The following is a 19406-nucleotide window of genomic DNA, read 5'->3' on the forward strand; positions in this document are numbered from 1 at the left end:
TTGACGCAACTCAGGAACCGACCGCTCTTAGGGGCAGCGATATATTATTATCAAAGAGTGCGGTCTCAGCTCATCGCCGATGACTCCAACAAGGATTGAGATCCAGCCATGACTAGCAGAAACGAAGCCGATCGGTCTGCCGCCCACGCTCCGCTCCTCGCTCCGGAGTACCCAGCGAGGCACCATGACGACGCAGGCCAGCCAAAGCACTCAGGTAGTCAATTTATATGGTATCTGACCTTCTCCGCTGGAATCAGCGGTCTCCTTTTTGGATATGAGTAGGTATCTGCCCGAGTTTTATGGCTCCGAGTCTACAACTAACAAAATTGTAACAGTACCGGCGTTATCTCATCCACCTTGGTATCTATCGACTCCGATCTCTCGAACCGGCCCCTTACAACCATGGATAAAAGCCTCATTACGTCCTGCACAAGCCTCTTTGCCCTCATCGCAAGCCCGCTGGCGGGAATCTTGGCGGATAGGCTCGGTCGGAAGAAGGTCATCCTTGTTGCGGACATCTTGTTTACCGTCGGAGCATTCATTCAGGCTGCTACGAGCAAAGTGTGGGGTATGATTATTGGCAGAAGTATTGTTGGCCTCGCAGTTGGCAGTGCTAGTTTGGTTACCCCTCTGTAGGTGCAGCGGCGGCACGTGGAATACATCAAGCTAACAGCTCCATCCAGGTATATATCGGAGCTAGCACCTTCAGACGCAAGAGGCAGGCTTGTCACCATATTGAGTCTTTTTATTACTGGTGGTCAAGTGGTGGCATACATCGTCGGCTGGTTATTCTCTTATGTTGGTGGAGGATGGCGCTGGATTGTCGGCCTGGGGATGCTTCCGGCAATCTTTCAGCTCATTATCGTTGTCGCTTTACCTGAGACACCGCGATGGCTGGTGCAGGCAGGTCATAAAGACAAGGCCCAGGGTATTCTTTTAAAGGTATTTCAAGACGACCAAATTGCGAAACAAACCTTGCGGAATATTCAGCAGGAGGTTGCCGAAGAGGAAGCTGTCAACAAAACCTCCGAAGGCGCAGGCGTCAAACAGCGAGCGCATGACTTGTTTCAAATAGGAGGCAATCGAAGGGCATTGACAATTGCCGTGATGCTCCAAGCGCTGCAGCAACTATGCGGTTTCAACAGCCTCATGTATTTCTCAGCGACAATATTCTCCCTTCTTTCGTTCTCCTCGCCAACCCTCACTTCTTTATCTGTGGCAATGACAAACTTCATCTTCACGCTGCTTGCCTTTGTCTACATTGACCGGATTGGACGTCGCCGCATACTCCTCTACTCAATACCGGTCATGGCCATCTCCCTCTTTGTCTGCGCCCTAACATTCTCCTCTGTGGAGTTGCCAAATGACTCCCCAGAGGCGCACACTCGTCAAGCTACGATGGATAGCTCCGTCCTCCCGCTAGTCATCCTACTATGTCTCACTATCTACACTGCAGCCTACGCCTTTGGTCTAGGCAACGTTCCCTGGCAACAATCAGAGCTTTTTCCTTTGAACGTGCGATCACTCGGGTCTGCCCTTGCGACTGCAACAAATTGGGGCTCAAATTTTATCGTCGGGTTAACCTTTCTCCCTATGATGGATCTATCGTCTCCAAGCCTTGTCTTTACGCTTTACGGGGTTGTTAGCATCATTGGCTGGTTCGGAGTGCGTGCCATTTACCCTGAGATGAGCGGGCTCAATCTGGAAGACGTGAAGGCTCTTCTTGCAGATGACTGGGGTGTGGCGGAGAGCTTAGCCAGGGTTCGTAATAGGTCTGCCTGAGAAACATTTTTGGTTTAGATATTGGGTACTCAATAGGGTCAATGTCTCCTAAAGTGAGATTATAAAGGTAGGCAGACACTGCCAGACCCAGTGATTTAAGTGCATTGAGTCATAGTATCTAATGAGCTGCGGCCACACCAGCCTCGTCAGCTTGAGCACTAATCTTCTTCTTGTACGCGTCGACGGTACCATCGAACTTCTGGACTGTTCCCTTGTCGCAGACCCAAAGGCTGGTACAAACATTTCGCAGCATGGTTACATCGTGAGATACCATGACAACTCCACCTTCAAACTTTTGTAGCGCCTCGGATAACGCATCCATACCCTCAATATCCAAATGATTAGAAGGCTCGTCAAGAACAAGGATGTGTGGGTTTGTCAGTGACAAGCAGGCGAAAGCAACACGAGATTTTTGACCACCAGATAGCAGCTCCATGCGCTGAAGACCAGTCATACCGGTGATACCAAAACTGCAACCGTTAGTATTACTATTGCTGGGGAACCTGGGGAACTTACGCTCCAAGGTGCCGACGATACTCCTCGTCCGTCTTTCCGGGGTATGTCTTGGCCATGAAGCTCACAGCGCTGGTTGTCAAATCCAGAGCATCGACGTGATGTTGCGCAAAGTATCCAATGCGCAACCGCGGATGCTGGGACATGAGGCCGGACGTAGGCTCAAGCTGCCCGGTGAGCAACTTGAGTACCGTGGTTTTACCAGCACCGTTCGGCCCGACAATACCGATACGAGAGTCAAGTTGGACATCCAGATCAACATTGTTCAACAGATGCTTGTCTCTCGAATATCCAAAAGTAACTTCGGTCATTTGCACAATCGGCGGAGAAAGGTTCTCCACATCGGGGAATTTGAAATGCACAACATAGTCGCTCTCCGGGGGTGTTAAAACGGGCATCTTCTCCAGTTTCTTGATTCTTGACTGCGCTTCGGAGGACTTGGCTGCGTTGTAACGGAATTTATCGATGAACGCTATGAAGGTTAGCGGTTGCTCGTGGAGCGATAAGAGCAGAGGTCAAACCTTGCAAATGCGCGCGTTCAGCCATTTGCTTCTCGTACTCGCGCTTAGCCTGCTTCTTCCTCTCCTCCTTTGTTGCGTAGAAGGAGTCTGACCAGTTAGTCTTGTATTTGAGAATATGATGTTTAATACGTACCGAAGTTGGCTCCCTTGTAGTAGTCCAAACGTTCAGAGTGTTGATGAACGATATCTGTGGCAACCTCGTTCAAAAAAGCTCGATCGTGGGAAACAACAAGAACAGTGCTCGGGTACCCTTGTAAGTAGTTTGACAAGAATGTAATAGACGGCACGTCCAACATGTTAGAAGGTTCTGCGACTGTTAGCGGCTTGTTATCACCAAGTAATGACCTGATCTTACCATCCAGAAGAAGCAAATCGGGCTCGCAAAACAGAGCTCTTGCCAGAGCCAAACGCATACGCCAACCGCCAGAAAAAGTCTTCGTTGCATACTGTTGCCGTTCGGGAGAGAACCCGAGGCCGGCCAAAATACTCGCTGCTCTGGATTCGGCCTTGTCCGATTCCATCTCTGCAAGTTTCGAGTGGATATCATTCAGTGTGATATCCAGACCCTCTCGCTCATGGTCGAGCTTCGCAGCGTCTGTAGAAGTATCCGCCATTGAGGAGCGCTCCGTTTCAATGGCAGTAAGTTGTTTGGTGATTTTCTACCGCAGTGTTAGCAGGCTTCGATGTTGAAGGTCGTGAGACTGACCTCCTGGTCTGCGAGAAGACGCTTGCGCCACACATCGGCATCCAACACGGCTTGCAGTGCTGGTGTGTCATCACCAGTAATCTAATCTGTCAGCGAATTCCGAGTACGAATTACGACAAGACATACCTCCTGTTCGACGTGGAGAATCGAAATGTGACTTGGAATGGCCACTTCTCTGCGACTCAGAGCGCGGAGCAGCGTACTCTTACCAATACCGTTCTGACCAACAAGACCATACCGGCGGCCATAAGCAAGCGTAAGAGCCGCTTCGGATAGAATACGGTTGCCACCAACTGAGATATCGATGCCGTCGAGCTTGATATCCTTACTCTTCGCTTGGGAGTCCGAACCCAGCTGGAGGGGGTTGACGGCCATGAAGAACTCTTCATACGACATAGCAGCATCTGGTTCGTTCAGCAGACGAGATGCTTCGTACTGCACTGTCTTCATCTGCTTCTTCTCCTGCTTAGCGCGGATCTTGCGTTCCGCCTTCTCCAGCTTCTTGCGGTCCACGCGAGATTCCATCTTGCGCGTACCAACAGACTCAAGGTCAACATTTCCTGCAGCCAAGCCCAGAGTCGACGACATGTTCCGCTGGGAACCGACATTGATCGCCTGGTCGAGCTTCTTAGCGGCGAAGGGCATTTGTCTGCGCTCTGAATCAACCCCGTCGGAGGTGCTGAGAGAAGATATAAACTTTTCTACGAGGTTACGGATAGCCTCTTCATTTTGAGCGGAGAAGTCACCAGAAGCAGACACAAGCAACTCCGTAACCATGTCGGCGGCTTCTGCCACCGGAGATGGAGCATTCACATCTTCAACATAGGCTTTTGAAGCATGAGTTAAATACCCCTGTGATCTCGTAAGTACTCGGATAACTACCGGGGTAAGACACATACAACTGAGTACTCGGTGATCACATGGTCGAGGCCAGGAATCTGTGATTGCAGTTCCGCCTCCATGTTGGCTAGGGAATTGAGCTTATGGCGTCAAGATTGACGGTCCCAAGCGAGAGGATGATATATCTTCCGATATCTCGAAAGGGCAATCTTATATCCTATGATAGGGTTGCGGTTATAGCCTCCTCCGGGTCACCTTGGTCGTCGCAAAACTTTTGAAGTGGCGGAAATGTGGAGTAGCAATTGTGCAGTCTAAAGAATTCATGGCGCACTTGGACTACAGGATAATTGTTCACACTCCAAATGCCACTATGAGTCATTTCATTGGTCTAGAGAAAATGTATCAATCAAATACAACAAGAGATTGACATTTAGAAGTTTTCTAGATTCTCCCTTCTGTTAATTGTGTCAGTCAACTTAGTCGGCTATTGTACAACTTTACTAAGTGTGTCACATGACTTATGCTGCCAACTATGCACATTGCACCCACACCCACACAGGTGTAGTTGCGCATACAGGCCCTATGGGGTAACACTTTGAAGCCCTGGATTCAATAATCGCCTGTTACCAGACTGCCAGTCCAAGCTAACTGCTGTGTATGCACGTTTGCTGAGAATGTTGCTGCACTTTCAAGGGCTGGACCGCATTACAGCGAATTTCCCGAGTTCCAGAGGGTCAGTGCCATACAACCACAAGGATCACCCTACATCAAGGCTATAAATATATTCATTACCAGAGGGCAGGGATTGACGCCTTCTAAACGATAGTTAATGCTAGGCATTTGTCAACAAAGGCCGTGCCATCCTAGCTTAGTGCTGCCGTATTGATGCACAGGTGCATCGTCAATATTCGTTGTCAAGGCGATGAAACCGAGAGGTAGCAAGCTTCATGCACTGACCAGGCAGTTCGTCTCAACATAGCTGAGTGTGAACTGCCCACTAGGGGCGCTGGCATGTTGCGAAACCATCATTGTGGTCTCTTGTCTCAATTTCCGAACTGATGCCCCATTTCCCATTGATGCGGAGGTAAGGGCATCTTCAGCAACAGCGCACAGTGGAGCGGCTCACCAGCAAGGGTGGTGCGAAGGATGAAGGCCAGTGAAACACCGAAAGAAGGCTAGGGAGATCTGACAGTGACAACAGCGACTAGTTCAGCAGGTCTAAACAGAATCAACCAATGGTAAAGCTTTAATTCCCCGGGGGTGCTGATACCTTGTGAGGCTGTGCAAATTGTTGGCGTTACTTCTGTCAACGAGAAGCGAGGTTAGCGATTAAGTAGTGTGCTGATTGGTCAAGGGTAATGTATGAGCCCCTCATAGAAGACAAGCACAAAGCGCAGCATTCTCTGTATTCTGTACTTCGTGTCCCCGTAGCACGAGCTGCTGGCGACAAGCAAAATACTATGATGGGATGTTTTTCAAGAGTTCATCATGTTAGACATATTATGAAGCCGTTGGGACCTCGAACTTTAAAATATTGCGGATCCATATTGATTCTACGTCATAGTGACGTTGGACGGATCTTGAATATCTCGAGAATCTCGGGCTTAGAGTCGGCGCCGAGTTGGATGCCGCGACGGGACGCGATGGAGAAGGTCTCGAATTGCTGCCGCTTCATAAAATTTTCTTACAGACTTTGTGATCAAGCTCCTCTCAGTCCCACAGGCCAGATTTTCCGCGCAGGGCATAGCCTGTGATCCCGGCAGTCGATGGTTGACATACGCCAGATATGCATATATAGCTTGATTCAAAGTAACAGTTCTGCTGATGGGAGGACAGACAGCCTATGCGGTCAAAAGTGAAGCGAGGAGGAAAAGTTGCGTGGTGAGTGAACCTTGGAAAGCTTCCGCTGTTCTTCGCCCTGGGTCTGGGATCTCTTGATCCACGGAAATAAAAACCCGTTCCTGGACGCGATCGTCCATGTGCGAGATCCCATCTTTCTTTACGGCTGGAGCAGAGGACAAGTTCAGCCAGCCGCCCTAGCCAAGTCCAAGTGAGATCGAGGGGTGGAGATCCTTCCAGGCTTTCATCGAGTCGCTGGCTCCTTGGTATATCCCGTCCTCGCCCCATAAAATCACGATTCAACGACGATGACGAGGGCAAGGTCTGATGTTGCGGGTTGCGACATTTGGACCAAGCTCGGGCGACGTGTACAGAGGAGCAGTGGTGAAAACACCCTGTTGTTTATCTGCACAATTAGCGTCAGTAGCCCATAGACAGGGAATCAATTATAGCCAATACTCAACTTGAGCAGATAGCGTGTCGCTAGTATCCTGGGCCAATAGGCATGAAGGGATGTCAAGGAGGAACAGGTGAGCTGAACACTCCCTGTGGCGCCCTGGTTTCATCTTCACGCCTGTTAAGCAAGGTAATCCCTGCCTTCCCCCATCCGTCCGACTATGGATACGTCGCAACAGGATCGTGCACACTACTCCGTAGATAGAGATTAAATCTCCTGTTGTTGTTAGTGTCGTCTCCTGCGTGACGTCTAACGGCCCATGCATTAGAAATGAGGTATCACATCTAGCCCTGGGTCAATTAATCTCGCTAGTTCAGCCAGATGGAGATCTTACGGAGTAACTTGTTCCTGACGATTGTTTGTTTACATCTCGATGGCGGAGCTTGATCAAGGAATCAGGGATCGCCTTGTCTGCTCGAAAATATTGATTTAAGCAGTCACGAGGTTGATAGATAGCTAAAAAAAAAATACAGCGTAGGAATACCTTGTTTGCCAATAATTGGGCTCCTGTCAGAACACCGGCAGTATCACCGAGAAGAACGAGATCGAGTCTGTTGGCTGGGGGTGGGCACTCCTAGCGTGCTCCATTCCTTCATCACTCTTAGACTGGGCATCATCCCGGTACTAGACCACACCAGAGTCCCACCCTGCGGCTTTGTTGATTTGATATTCCTTCTTCTATGCTTCTGCCGCTTCTTTCTCGATCCAGCTGACACCTAAACTGTCACTTTTCTTTCCTCCTCTTTCTTCCTCTTCTCTGGCGAATCGTCAGGATCTGAGAAAGGGTCTGAAGACCGGAAAGAGAGTCCTTAAGGTCTCTTGGTGTTAACGCCCCTCCCTTCTCATTCCTTATCCTGTACCTGGCATTCGATTCCGATCTTCCGCATTCATTCGTGTCTCCAAGCTCCCCTCATCCCGAAGCACGACAATTCAACACATCCCTCAAGCTTCACAGCAAATTGTTCGACCACCGTTGCAGCTCCAAAGATCGTTTTCCCCCATTCCCTAGTACTGGTTTTGCTGTTCGATTTGGAAGGCCGATCGTTTCCAGCCCCATTACCCGCAATACTTGATGTGTCCAGCCACCTGAGCTTCCTCGTGCATGACAATGCAGATGGGATGTCAACTCCTCCACGTTTTATCGATGTCATTAATCTAAGCCTCATGATACTTGATACTGTTCTCAGCTTTCTCTGAGGATGGAACATGTATCCACGGTGAGTTGCTTGCTTCTATGTTTCCCAGTTATCTTCAAGACCCTCAATTGTCTCCGCCGTCATCCCCGCCTCTATTTTCCGCCCGCTTCGCACTGTTTCGAGTTGTCAAATTACTTCTATCAGCTGATAAATTTGAGCTTGCTAACCTTAATTCTAGCTCTGTGCGATCAGCACTGTCGGTATCGCAGCTACCGGCTTCGCGCTCGGTCGCGTCGAACGAGCGCCTATAGAACAAACGAATTCACTACGCGCTCCTCTGCCACACCCGGATACAACTCCTTCTTTCGATGCAGGACCCTCCAGGGCGTTTGCGACAGCAGGGACGTCATCTCCAGTCAACCCTAATTTCCCGGGGACTCAATATAATGTCGCTCCTTTTGTGGACCAGGTTGAAAGCGGAAATGTTCTCAGAAAAACGTCCTTTGCAGGTATAAGACTGCGTCGTCGCGGCCAAACCCTATCCATCCCTCCGGTACGAACTGAAGAGAATCCGCCCAATTCATCGCATGGCCGACGACCGTCTTCTTCTTGGATCCGGCGGCTGTCGTTTCAGCCAGATAAGCGGTTCTCACTCCAAAGTCCGGACTCCCTATCATTCCCGGAACCAGTCAGTCCAGCTTTCTCGCGACCATCCAGTCAACGCAGACTACCCAATAAACTTATCAAACGACCAAAATCGCAGCACTCAAATGCCAGTCCATTCTTCGCTCATACCATTTCTTCGCCCTCGACAGCCGGCGCGCTACGCAGACCTGCAACGAGCTACCAACGACCTGAGACCTCCAAACACAAGGCAGCACAGAGTTTGAGTTTCGAACCCAGTTTGGCGCTTGGTCCTCTCTTGGAACCTCCTTCCGGAAACGACTCTTGGCAACCCTACATAGTGTCGAAGGCCGACACTTCGTCCGAGCGGCTAGATCGTAGGTTTTCAGTTTCAACAAAACCTCAAAACCCCACGCTGCGACGGATCTTTCCACAAACCAATGTCGCTCCGGCCCTTGTTCTCGCAACCTCGATAAGGGAAAAGGACGGCACGGCCGAAGGAGCGACACTCACAACTTCTGCCATCGAGTTTCGAGACCCTTTTAAAGCCGATGACGCTCCGCCACTAGAATCAGGCAAACTCTCAGTGGAGACAAACACTTGCCAATTGCCATGCGAGGAGGTACGTCCAAAATCGCCCGGAGAAAGTGCTGGACCACTGGACATCAGGGTATTTCGTAATGGTTCATTTAGGGGGCCGAAGAGGAGGGCAGCCTCGACCCCTCTACCTGAGTTAGCAAATGTGGAAGGAGCCATTTGGGTCTCTCCCCGGGCCCCTGAAAGGCGTAACATTACAGACCCCAATGTCTTCAGACGGCCACCAACCAATCCTGCGAACAGCGGGCTTTCATCTTTGTACAACTCGGGGATTATGAGATCACAGTCACGGGTTCTTTCGCCATGCCGCAAAGACTTTGGCCCGAATTCTTCAACAGATGGGCCAGCTTTGTCGTCTTTGTACGGCTCAGTCCGCCAGTGCCCCAAGCGCCATTCAATTGCTGCTTCAGACCCAGCATCAACGGTCATAGGTTCCGATGACACTAGAGTCTTCACTTCGGGTGACGAGTACGAAACTGACTTTATGAGTGATACCGCTTTTGACTCAATCCGCACTCATATCACCACCGACAGTTCCTATTTTCATTCACCTCGAATTGAGACCATCTTCGATCGAACCGTGCCACTAAGGACAACTGATGAGCACCCGAAGAAACCGGATGATTTCCGCCCGTCTTTGCCATCGACAAAGTCACGAGGATCTGACGAGGAAGGGCGAACAATCAGAGCCTCTTCTTTGACCCCAGTGGCGCAAATCCTTGCGGAAGCCCATGAAGGAGACAGTGAAATCTCTTTCCCGTCTGACTTGAGCGACAATGACGATTCGCAGAGTCTGGTGGCTTCTTTGCCAGGAGATAAAACTATCCACCCTCTCAAACACAAACTTGGCGCACTATCGTTGGACACCGCCGGTACGCAGGACCAACGGCTGGCGAAAATTTCAAACTCTCCGACCGCAGAAGGCCACGATACATCTTCAAGGGCGAACATCTTCGACTGGTCTGAGCATCCGAAACCCGATCGCGAGGGGTCTGGACCAGACGGTCGTCCACGCACCGTTCATGGAAAACATGGACCTGGCATGCGTGGCAGTCGAGCAACCGGACGAAAACAGCCCAGTACACTACATTACCGCAGTCAGAGTGTTCCCGTCGCGAGGGAGCCCATCATACCCAATGAGTCCAGGCAATCGTCGGGTAAATTTGGGACCTGGGGCTTAGGTAGCAAGGGTGTCAGTGAAGACTGGGACAGCGATTTCGAGTTCGAAGACAAGGACAAGGATGAGGGTGCTCTGAACGAAAACGTTTGCCCCAACAAGGAAGTGAACAGCCGCCGCAGCGTGGTTGTACCTCAGGCTATCATGGAACGTCAAGCTAGTCTTCATGGTCAATTCGGACACGTTCAAGAGCTCACTTTGCTAGTCGAGGAATTGAAACGATTGAGGCATCAAGCCAGCTTCTTGGACATCGTCCAGGGTCCGTCCAATGAGCTCTGGAAAGAAGCAGAAGGTATCGTTGATTTAGCAACACTCGACAATGATGAAAACAACGAATCGCCACCCAGGTCACCTTCATCGCTCACATTCAGCTTTGATGAGTCTGAAGGCGAGTCGTCCCAGCTAAATGACCCCTGGAAACGTATCAGTGGAGACTCATGGAGGGCATCGCTCTCAGAGAACTCGAGTCTCCGCCCTACCCCCTCCGTGACTGAACATACGGAGCCCACAAAAGCAAACTCCGTTCTGGATCTGATCTATCAACAACGCCTTTCCCATGACCCCGCCACGATTCACTCCAACCTTCCGCGATCGAAAAAGCTCCCTTTCGACACGCAATCTCTCCGCGACCTCGTCGTCCGTGCCGGTGTAGTAACTCGTGCCTTAAAGGAAGTAGTTCGAAAGGCAGAGGGGGTCCCAAATGGTTCCGAAGAAAACACGCATCCTTCACATCCACCATTCAGCCGCATATTCGAGCATCCACCACATGGTGACCTTTCGAAATTTGAGACCTCCTGCATTGGCTGAGGCGTTTGGCTTTCCACGTTTTATTCGATAAAACCAGCTTTATACCCTTCTCTCGACATAATTGTACAACCCACACAAAAGTTTAATGACTCATCGGAGCATATGGGACATTACCGACACGTTCCTAATCAAAATTTCACTCTTCGACAAGCCCCTTCACCTGAGCTGGCTTTTTCTCTTCTAGTTCTACTGGTTCTTCTTCCTTTCACTCACATAGGTCTCCTTTTTTTGTACAACTGATCGTGTTGGTGTATATCCATCGTTCCCTTGTGGACTTGTCTTATGTACCTTGGGAGGTTCTTTTGCATGTCTTGCTGGTTGGTGTTTTCACACTCTTCTTTTATTTTGTCATAAACGGTGTATGATGGATGCTATGGATATGGGACTTTAATGGTGCATGATCAAAACAAGTGTAAAGAAATAAAAAAGTTTTTAAACAACTTATATTCGTACCATACGTGCAACTTGGACAATGTAAGCAGATGTCTTATAGCATGGGTCGGCATTGGCCGAGTCTTGTGAAGAACTGCGAAATTCTGAACTGCTCTAGTAGAGTGGAAGATGATGTATTCGGGTATCATATTTGTAGTTTGTGCTTCCTAGATATCAGTAGATATATATCTTCATAACAAGCGCCAAAAATCCAAATTGTAATCAAAACTCGCTGTTGATAATTGATGAAGAAACAGTCGGGTATCTCCGTTCGAAGGTATCTCATGCAAAAAGGTATAGTATGCAATATAAACTGAAGAAATCAAGGACTTTTTTTTTCGTCCTCTCATGCTTTTTCTAATATTGTTATGATCATCGGAATCTCTTAGGCGACAGTAGCGGCTTTCTAGTGTATGACTATTATTCCTCGGTAGCATTGGCCTTGACGACGGCGATGTATTCGGCGGCGAGCTTGCTCTTCGAGAGGATTCTGTGATCGTAGAGGTGGAATAGGAGCGGCATAAGGACGGCAGCAACGCAGCGGAAGAGAGCTCCCGTCCAATTGACGCCTATGACATTGAACTGATGAAGCGATTATCTACAGTAGGCTTGTCTCGTAGAGGTACACTTACCATGTAAGAAGCGAAAAGAGGATATCCTGCACTAGCCATGGAACAGAGAATGCTGTTTGCAGCCAAGGCGGACGCGGCACTGGATATTTATTAGTACAAGGGAGGGCATGGACCGGTTTAGACAAGACTCACAAGGCAAGATGCGTGTCGATCATATAGTTAAGACACTGGAGGAAGATGCATAGCAGCCGAAACCCGGTGAGGGGGGCCTGATACCGTAGGCACAATCCAGTGTATACTGTCAGTGTAACCAATCCAGTTAAACCAGAACAGACCTGCTGCAAATGCCGCGTCGCCGACTATAGCTGGAGGTAATCTGCATTCCGGGGTCGGAATGTCGCCATTTGCGCTCAGCTTCCTGTTATACCAGGGTTGCATTGCGATGATGAAGAGCCCTTTGAAGAGCTGGCCGATGATGAGGCCGAAATATGGCAGCCCGCCAACGCCGTTGTTGAGTCCGTGAATCTGCTGGATATGCTGTCATAAAAAGGTAGAGCAAACTATATAGGAACGCCATGTAGATGCTCAATAGGAGCAAAATTGGCTCGCTAAACAGTGTTCGCACAGGTCGGCTGAGGTTCTTTGCAATAGGCTCGCCTATATCAATGTCGACCTCTTCTTGTTTCGCGTGAATGCCCCAGTTCTTGGTTCTCCGGCGCAGCTCTTGGGCCTTTTGGGTTGAAACCACAGGCGTATATGTCTCGTGCACAAAGAACACATCCAACACAAATGCGGCAGCTTCGAGGATTCCTGTCATATATTCGGTCCATCGTCAACCCAGGTAGCTATCCACAATGAAACCCCCAATGAAAGGGGCAAACAGCGGACACGTAAAGACCATCATGGTAAAGATAGCGATGGCAAGACCGCAATGGCGAGTATCGTAACGGTCTGAAAACACAGCCGCCACAACAGCAATAGGACATGCCCTAACGAATCCCCCAAAGAAACGGCAGAAAATGACGGTCTCAAGATTCTCGGCAGTAGCAACACCGAACTGAAAGATCGTAAACCCGAAAACATCAATAAGGATGGGCAGGCGCTGGCCGAACAGCTCTGACAATGGCGAAAAGAGCGTAGGACCGAATGCGAAGCTGAGAACATATAGTGACATGCCTAGAGAGCTGACCCCAGTGGAGATGTTGAACTTTGCGGATATCGCAGAATCGGCGGAAGAAAAGATACTGCTGGTTAGTGTGGAATTTAAAGTTGTAAAGGCAAGCAGTGCCGAGACAAGTAACCTGTATGATAAGTCAATAACCAGGCTATAGAGGAATTGCGGCAATCCTACTTCTTTCTAGTCGGCCAGTTCTGTGGGTGTAGAGGGTCTCCCGGACCGGCGAATTCCACCACATACTCTTCATTCTCTGGAAGCGGAGGCGAGTATGCCTTACCTGCCCCAGACTCTTAGAGATCGCGTCCTCAGCGCTCCGACGGTTGCGCTGTGCTGACTTCGCTGGGTTGCGATGCGACTTAGGGCAGTACGGTGGCGCTCCAAACCATAACCAGGTTGGGTATGCGCGGTCTGCGTTCGAGACGTGCGTTCAACATCATAGTCACTCGAAGATGTGTCAAAGGGATGAGTAAGAATCAGTGCGATGTATCTGACTGCCAGTGTCCGAGTTCTGGTCATTTACGCCGCGCTCGTCCTTCTCAGAATCTTGCATCGTGGGATGCATAATTGATAAGCTCATGGATCAATTCCTCATAACGCAGCCGAGAAATGGTAAAACTAGAGCAGTAAGTTAATATATATGTATAAAGGATAGGCCTTTTTGTAGTTATATGGTAGTTATTGGGATATGTTTGCCGGGCCAAAAACTTTTCACGTTTTAGCTTTGCTTCTAGCTTTCAACTATCGATTTCCCGAGACGAGGGCCACTTAGCAACTCATTCGTGATATTCGGAGAGGATCCCGAGGCTACTGCTCCGTAGTGTGAACTATAGGTATGGTTTAACTTGATGGGGCTTTCAAAATTCATATATACGCAGTCCGCATTCGGTTTCAAATTGTACATACATTTATAGACACAATTATGCTAAGACAAGATACCGATTACCTTGAGCAGAGGATATATTCGGCAGGCTATTCCCAACCCATGATTACTGTACTCGTCGGCTTACATTCGCGGTTAATCGTCCTACATTTGTGCATCTTTAGTTGTATTGTTGAGGGCAAGAGAGATGTCCGATGGGACTGACGTTATGCTGACTCGATGGGCCTCGGAAGTGCTCCATAGGCGATTAGATATCTACAAGGTCTAGCAAAAGCGTCCAGATCATGGTTTTTAGAGAAGATTGCGCCCATGAGTCAAGGTTCGTTGAAGAGCTTAGAGTGCTGAGGCAGATAAGAAGGTCCAAATCCTAAGTCCTGTGCATTTTTTATGACTGCACATGTTCAAAATACACCTTCCCAGCCAAACTTACCAAGGAAAACGGGTTTAAAAGCTTGCCAACAAGACAAGTAAGTGATCATTCACAGGCCACAATGGTTCAGGGTGCACGCTCAGCTCAAGAGAAATACTTTGGTTGACAAGAAGGGATCAGGCACTTGCCACAGATTTACTCACCTTTTGAGACAAACTAAAAAAAAGCTGCCCGATGGGTGAAAATTACTTGAGGTTTTGCAGGTAGTACAGTGCACAGGGTATGTAGATGACTGTATATACGGAGTACATTGTGTAGACTCGAAGTAGCCAAGGGTATGACACCAGTCTTGCTGAAGAGCAAGCAGCTTGGCGCCAGTGTTTCATGTTTGATTGGATTACACTAGAATAGATCTTCTGGGATCAGTGGGTAAATAATGAATATATAATCTTATGGAGCAGCGCATGCAATGATCTGATTTCTTACTTACGGAGTACCTTTGAACATTTCTGTACTGCACAACAGTCTCTGGCCCAGAATTTGAAAAGGAAAAGTCCCTGCACATACATGCTAGACTCGGTACCTGGATTTGGGGCTGTAGCACATACAGCGTGGATAGGCGGTTGGCCTAGGTGGCCAGATCAGGCAGAATAATCAGGAAGAGATATTCTGATTTCTAGCAGGAGTACTCCGTAGGATCAGGAGTATGGAGAGATCACCCTGGCTTGGTACCTGGCGCTAGACTTTTCTCGGAGTTTAGCCCCAGGAGGAGACGGGTCTAGTTTGCGCCTCGGCGCCTTGCTTCTTTACGGAGTACGCTCCAAGGGAGAGCAATTAGGGGTTAAGGGTGCAGAGAACAAGAAAACATGTTACAGAACATGCAGTCTTGGATCTAGATATATCTATGTACTCCGTACTCCGTACTCCCTATATTAAAAATATAAAGGTACCAGAGCTGAGAGATAGGCATGCACAGAGGAGAAGTGGGCCCAATGTTATTATTGTCCCGTCGCCGGCTCAGGGGCAGCAAATAGAAGCCGAAGTCAGAACAGCCCTCAATCTCCCTTCCACGGGCGAAGCTCGTCAGCCTGAACCCTGAATGCTAATGCGAGATGGAATGCCTGCCCATCAAGGCCAATTAGAAGCTAAACCTAAAGGCCGAGAGAGAGGAGTAGGAATCCTTGCCTACCGAGGACTCTGATACAGGAGAAAGACACAATCTGCGGCCCCCACAAGCGCCGGTCATCAACAAGTAGCAGGCCATCATTAATCTCCTTCAGACAAACGGGTCGCTCTTCTAGACCGCTACCGAGTCGTCCTAGTACTAGTATGCCAGGCTAGCCCCCCAGATGGGGCGCTACACTCTCTTCCTCCTCTTCTCTCCCGCTCGTCTTTCCTCTTCCTCTTACTCTCTTCGCTCACCTCCCAGTCGCTCTTTTTTCGACCTTTAGGATATCGCTCTTTTGATTTCCATCCATTCCTTTCCCATAACAACTGGCCATTGGCCGCCTCTCGCCTTTGGAACTGAGTTCCGTTCATTCTTTACATATTCAGCATCACGTCGCGCTGTCTTTCTGTACTCAGACCATCAGTCTTTACATCCTACTCTTGTTCCCCTAAACACAGTCCAAGGACGGTCGCTTGAATCCATGGTCCGGATTTTCTCTCATAATATCTGATTAACTTGGATGCCTGGGGGTGGACCGTCGTGCCATAAGCTAGGCGACCATGCACCGGCATCATCAGCACAAACATCGCCATGGCCAATATTTGGGAGCGCGCTCTGCACCTGTCGAAGTAGCAGCTGTGCCACGCAACCGACCACCGTACCTTCTTATGCCCGAAATCCCGACTCTGGTAAAAAGAGAGCCAGTGCCAAGTACAGAGTCTGGCACAGTGGAAACTTGCTCACCCGGAGACAACTCCGCCCGATGTGAGAAAAACACCAGTACGGCGAGTAATACAACTCTACCTGTTGTGCTAGGAGCAGTGTATGTTTTATATCCCACACCCATCGCTCATATCTAACATAAACAGCATCCCCGTTGTCTGTGCCATTATAGTCTTAATCTTCCTACATCGGCGAAATGTGAAAAAGCTTCGAAACGAAGACGCCAATGACAAGCACAAGTCCCTCGATTTCGGAATGGACTTGACGCCAAGCGGCGGCAGATCCGGAATGCAAGAAAAGGGACCGAACCACATGAAGGGGATCTCTCTTGACATAGGACCCAGTCCTTATATGCTGCCACCTAGCATACGCGGCTCCAGAGATTCATTAAATTCCATACCACGGACGATCTTGGCGGATGACGATAAATACCGGCACGCACATCCATATTTTCCCACTGATAGCCAGTCCATTCGATCGCAGCGAAGAGGCTACGACGATGCAGTAAGCGTTGCAGGCTCAACACGCAAAGGAGCTTACGGAGATGATATGAATCAAGGCTTATTGGGAAATGCTCAGAGGATCTCACGCTCGTCTCCACCTCTTTACAACCCTGAGTCTAACGCACGTAGCCCAACGCAAGTGCATGACCCGGGCTTCGAATTGAATTTGCCTAGGAATCCTAGCCCTGTTCATGTACCAGGGCTGAAACCAATCAGCGAGTCGATGGATGGTAGCAGAGAAGTCAACCCTCCTGCGGTTACGCCGTCATCGTCAAACTCACCTCCAGAGCATCAGTTCAACCTTCCACTACACGATACGCAGGACGCCCATGTTGAACCGATCCTTTCCCGTGTCGAATCGCCTCCCCATCATCCCGGTGCGGTTTCAATGCCGAGGATTTCTCTTCCATCGACAGATGGCGGTAGCGATTACGGTGACCCAAGGGCATCCAGTTCAGTTCCGGCTGTGAGTGTCCAGAAGGCAGAAATTGAGCTCGCTCATGAGGAAAGTCATAACAAACCGTCCGTGCCCGAGATGCCAGAAGAGCAGCCGCAAGCTGCCAACCTGAGACTTGACCCTCGCCGTGATACTCGCCGGATGACTATGGGTCTACGTCCCTTGCCACCAGAGGACCCAGCTGACAATCCCGAACAACGAGCCAACCGCATTCGATCATTCTACAAAGAATATTTTGATGAGAGTAAAGCTGGACAACGAGAGACTTACTACGGAGATTATGTTGATCACTACGCGGAGGACGACTATTACTACCCAGAAGACTATGACGCGGTGCCGGCGCCATATGCTGAACCAGTGACTCGTCGCGCCATGACTCCTCCCCCGCGCACACCCCCTCGTTTCCAGGGTGCAGCCCGCCATATGGCGTCGGGCTCAATCGGTGGATATAGCGAAAGGTTCCAGCCACCTGGCCCGCGTGCATTCTCTTCGGCCTCGAACCGACTCCCCGGTCCTCGAGCGCCGCGTCGGCCAGCTCCCCCGCCAGCCCCCCTCAACATCCTCCCCTCACCTCATCTCTTGAAGGATGATTCGATCATGACGGCTATAGATTTTGCCCCTGGCTCCAACTTTAGAGACCAGAGGGATGGCCGCCCGGAAACACCTCTCGGTGGAGTACGGCCCTACAGCCCAATGGTTCGAGCTCACACTCCCCTCGTTTCTGTATTCGATGATTTGGCCCCTATGCCCAGCCCGCACGCTTTACGGAAATCAGGCGCTTTTGACAATTTGGATTTTGCCCCCCCTCCTCGTTTTAAGACTCAAGACACTGCAAGCGATGCTGGTAGCATCCGCAGTACGCGCACCGGGGTCTCAGCAGCCCACTTGCAGAACATTCGTAACGGTGCGTACCGTGTCAGCCGACTGCCCCCGGAAACTGTTGGTACCAAGGACGACTTGATGTCAAACCTTCGTCCTACATGGGATGTGCGGTAGACGCAATGAAGATTTGTTACTCTGTGCTGGAGTTCAATTACCGTGTTATGATCTGCACTTTTGACTTTGATTTGCGGTTGCTCTTGTGGAATTCGGACTATTGTCAATTGTAAATAGCATATAAGAGGTCCGGTGTTTGATTTTGTTTGTCGCTTTATCCTTGTATCTTTTCCGTCAGGAGTCGGATATAAACAACGCTCCGTTGCTACTTTCTCGCGGTGCGAAGAAGAGAGATCGTTTTTCCTGGATCACGTTGTCCAGCGCCTCAGCCGTTCTCTGTTACACTGAAATGTACTTTTACCTTCATAGTAGTGATAACGGCGAAATGGATGTAGTAGCAGTCATAGGTCCGATATTTACTGTCCTGAAATTTATTCATGGAGCCGAGAATCGTTCCATGCGTTCAGGAAACGCAACGATGTGAACCAATGCACTGCACAATTGTCTCTTCATTGGTCTAACCTAGGAACAGGCTGGTGGGTTGTGGCGGAGCACGATTTCACCGTTCTAAAAGGCCCATGGCTTCCGTACCTGATAACCACTCGGATATGTTGCTCTCTTACCGCATGGTTTGGGGGTTTGAATGTTGTCCAGGTCGGGAATGCGTTATCTCTGACGATCTGGCACTGGTCAATACTAGGATAACAAATCATGGTGGCCGCGTTCGTCAATAATGGATACGATGATAGTATGAGAGATCTCAAAAGGGGGCCACTACTCCGACCCGGTAACGTATCACCAACCTCTGGTCGACCAAGGTCTCATTGCCTCCATGACATGCCGTCATTATTTTGAGTAAGATAAGTCTGCAACCAGCGACATATTATTCATGGGGTCGGTAATAATGTTGGCTCGTTTGATGCGATCATGGCTGTGGTAGGAAAGTCGCGGTTTCCGGGCGACCGCACTTCTGATTATGGCAAGCCATGACTCGAGCTCGGCTGTTTTACAACGTCGACAGAGAATTCTACCATAGGTGAACGCAGGCTTTAATAATGTTAGTGTCATGCAGCAAACCTTAGGAACCAGACTGCTTTATCTCATCGGATGCCACAGTTGATGGAAAACCCGCGGACTATTGGCAACTTGGGTAATACAAAGCGTGGCCGCAACGAATAGCGCGCTGTTG

At 49.6% G+C, this 19406-nt stretch overlaps 5 protein-coding genes across 5 annotated transcripts; 3 read left to right on the top strand and 2 right to left on the bottom strand.

The window, feature by feature from the left end:
* Positions 1-108: 108 nt before the first annotated feature.
* BDW74DRAFT_171723 (putative MFS myo-inositol transporter) lies at positions 109-1782 on the top strand (the record flags this gene model as incomplete). Its single annotated transcript, XM_073727357.1, has 3 exons — positions 109-278; positions 336-632; positions 684-1782. 3 exons carry the CDS (start codon positions 109-111, stop codon positions 1780-1782), a joined length of 1566 nt encoding a protein of 521 aa, XP_073577886.1.
* A 59-nt stretch (positions 1783-1841) lies between these two features.
* Positions 1842-4584, bottom strand: BDW74DRAFT_119027 (putative AAA family ATPase GCN20). Its single transcript, XM_073721964.1, has 8 exons — positions 4422-4584; positions 3649-4374; positions 3523-3603; positions 3172-3475; positions 2950-3123; positions 2817-2903; positions 2299-2767; positions 1842-2252 (listed from the first exon to the last, which is right to left on the bottom strand). The coding sequence occupies exons 1-8, from the start codon at positions 4482-4484 to the stop codon at positions 1901-1903; spliced, it is 2256 nt and encodes a 751-aa protein (XP_073577887.1). The 5' UTR covers positions 4485-4584; the 3' UTR covers positions 1842-1900.
* Positions 4585-7312: 2728 nt separating this feature from the next.
* On the top strand, positions 7313-11451 carry BDW74DRAFT_163995 (uncharacterized protein). Its single transcript, XM_073726187.1, has 2 exons — positions 7313-7875; positions 8033-11451. Exons 1-2 carry the CDS (start codon positions 7858-7860, stop codon positions 10997-10999), a joined length of 2985 nt encoding a protein of 994 aa, XP_073577888.1. The 5' UTR covers positions 7313-7857; the 3' UTR covers positions 11000-11451.
* A 400-nt stretch (positions 11452-11851) lies between these two features.
* Positions 11852-13696, bottom strand: BDW74DRAFT_184028 (major facilitator superfamily domain-containing protein; the record flags this gene model as incomplete). Its single annotated transcript, XM_073730687.1, has 8 exons — positions 11852-12013; positions 12064-12142; positions 12196-12230; positions 12280-12540; positions 12629-12813; positions 12865-13304; positions 13355-13457; positions 13516-13696. The coding sequence occupies 8 exons, from the start codon at positions 13694-13696 to the stop codon at positions 11852-11854; spliced, it is 1446 nt and encodes a 481-aa protein (XP_073577889.1).
* Positions 13697-15725: 2029 nt separating this feature from the next.
* Positions 15726-18690, top strand: BDW74DRAFT_163996 (uncharacterized protein). The gene is made up of 2 exons (XM_073726188.1): positions 15726-16421; positions 16468-18690. Exons 1-2 carry the CDS (start codon positions 16159-16161, stop codon positions 18275-18277), a joined length of 2073 nt encoding a protein of 690 aa, XP_073577890.1. The 5' UTR covers positions 15726-16158; the 3' UTR covers positions 18278-18690.
* The last annotated feature ends 716 nt before the right edge of the window (positions 18691-19406 follow it).

Source organism: Aspergillus multicolor (assembly GCF_047715735.1).
Source record: "Aspergillus multicolor strain CBS 133.54 unplaced genomic scaffold BDW74scaffold_54, whole genome shotgun sequence".
In the NCBI taxonomy this organism is placed as follows: Eukaryota; Fungi; Ascomycota; class Eurotiomycetes; order Eurotiales; family Aspergillaceae; genus Aspergillus; species Aspergillus multicolor.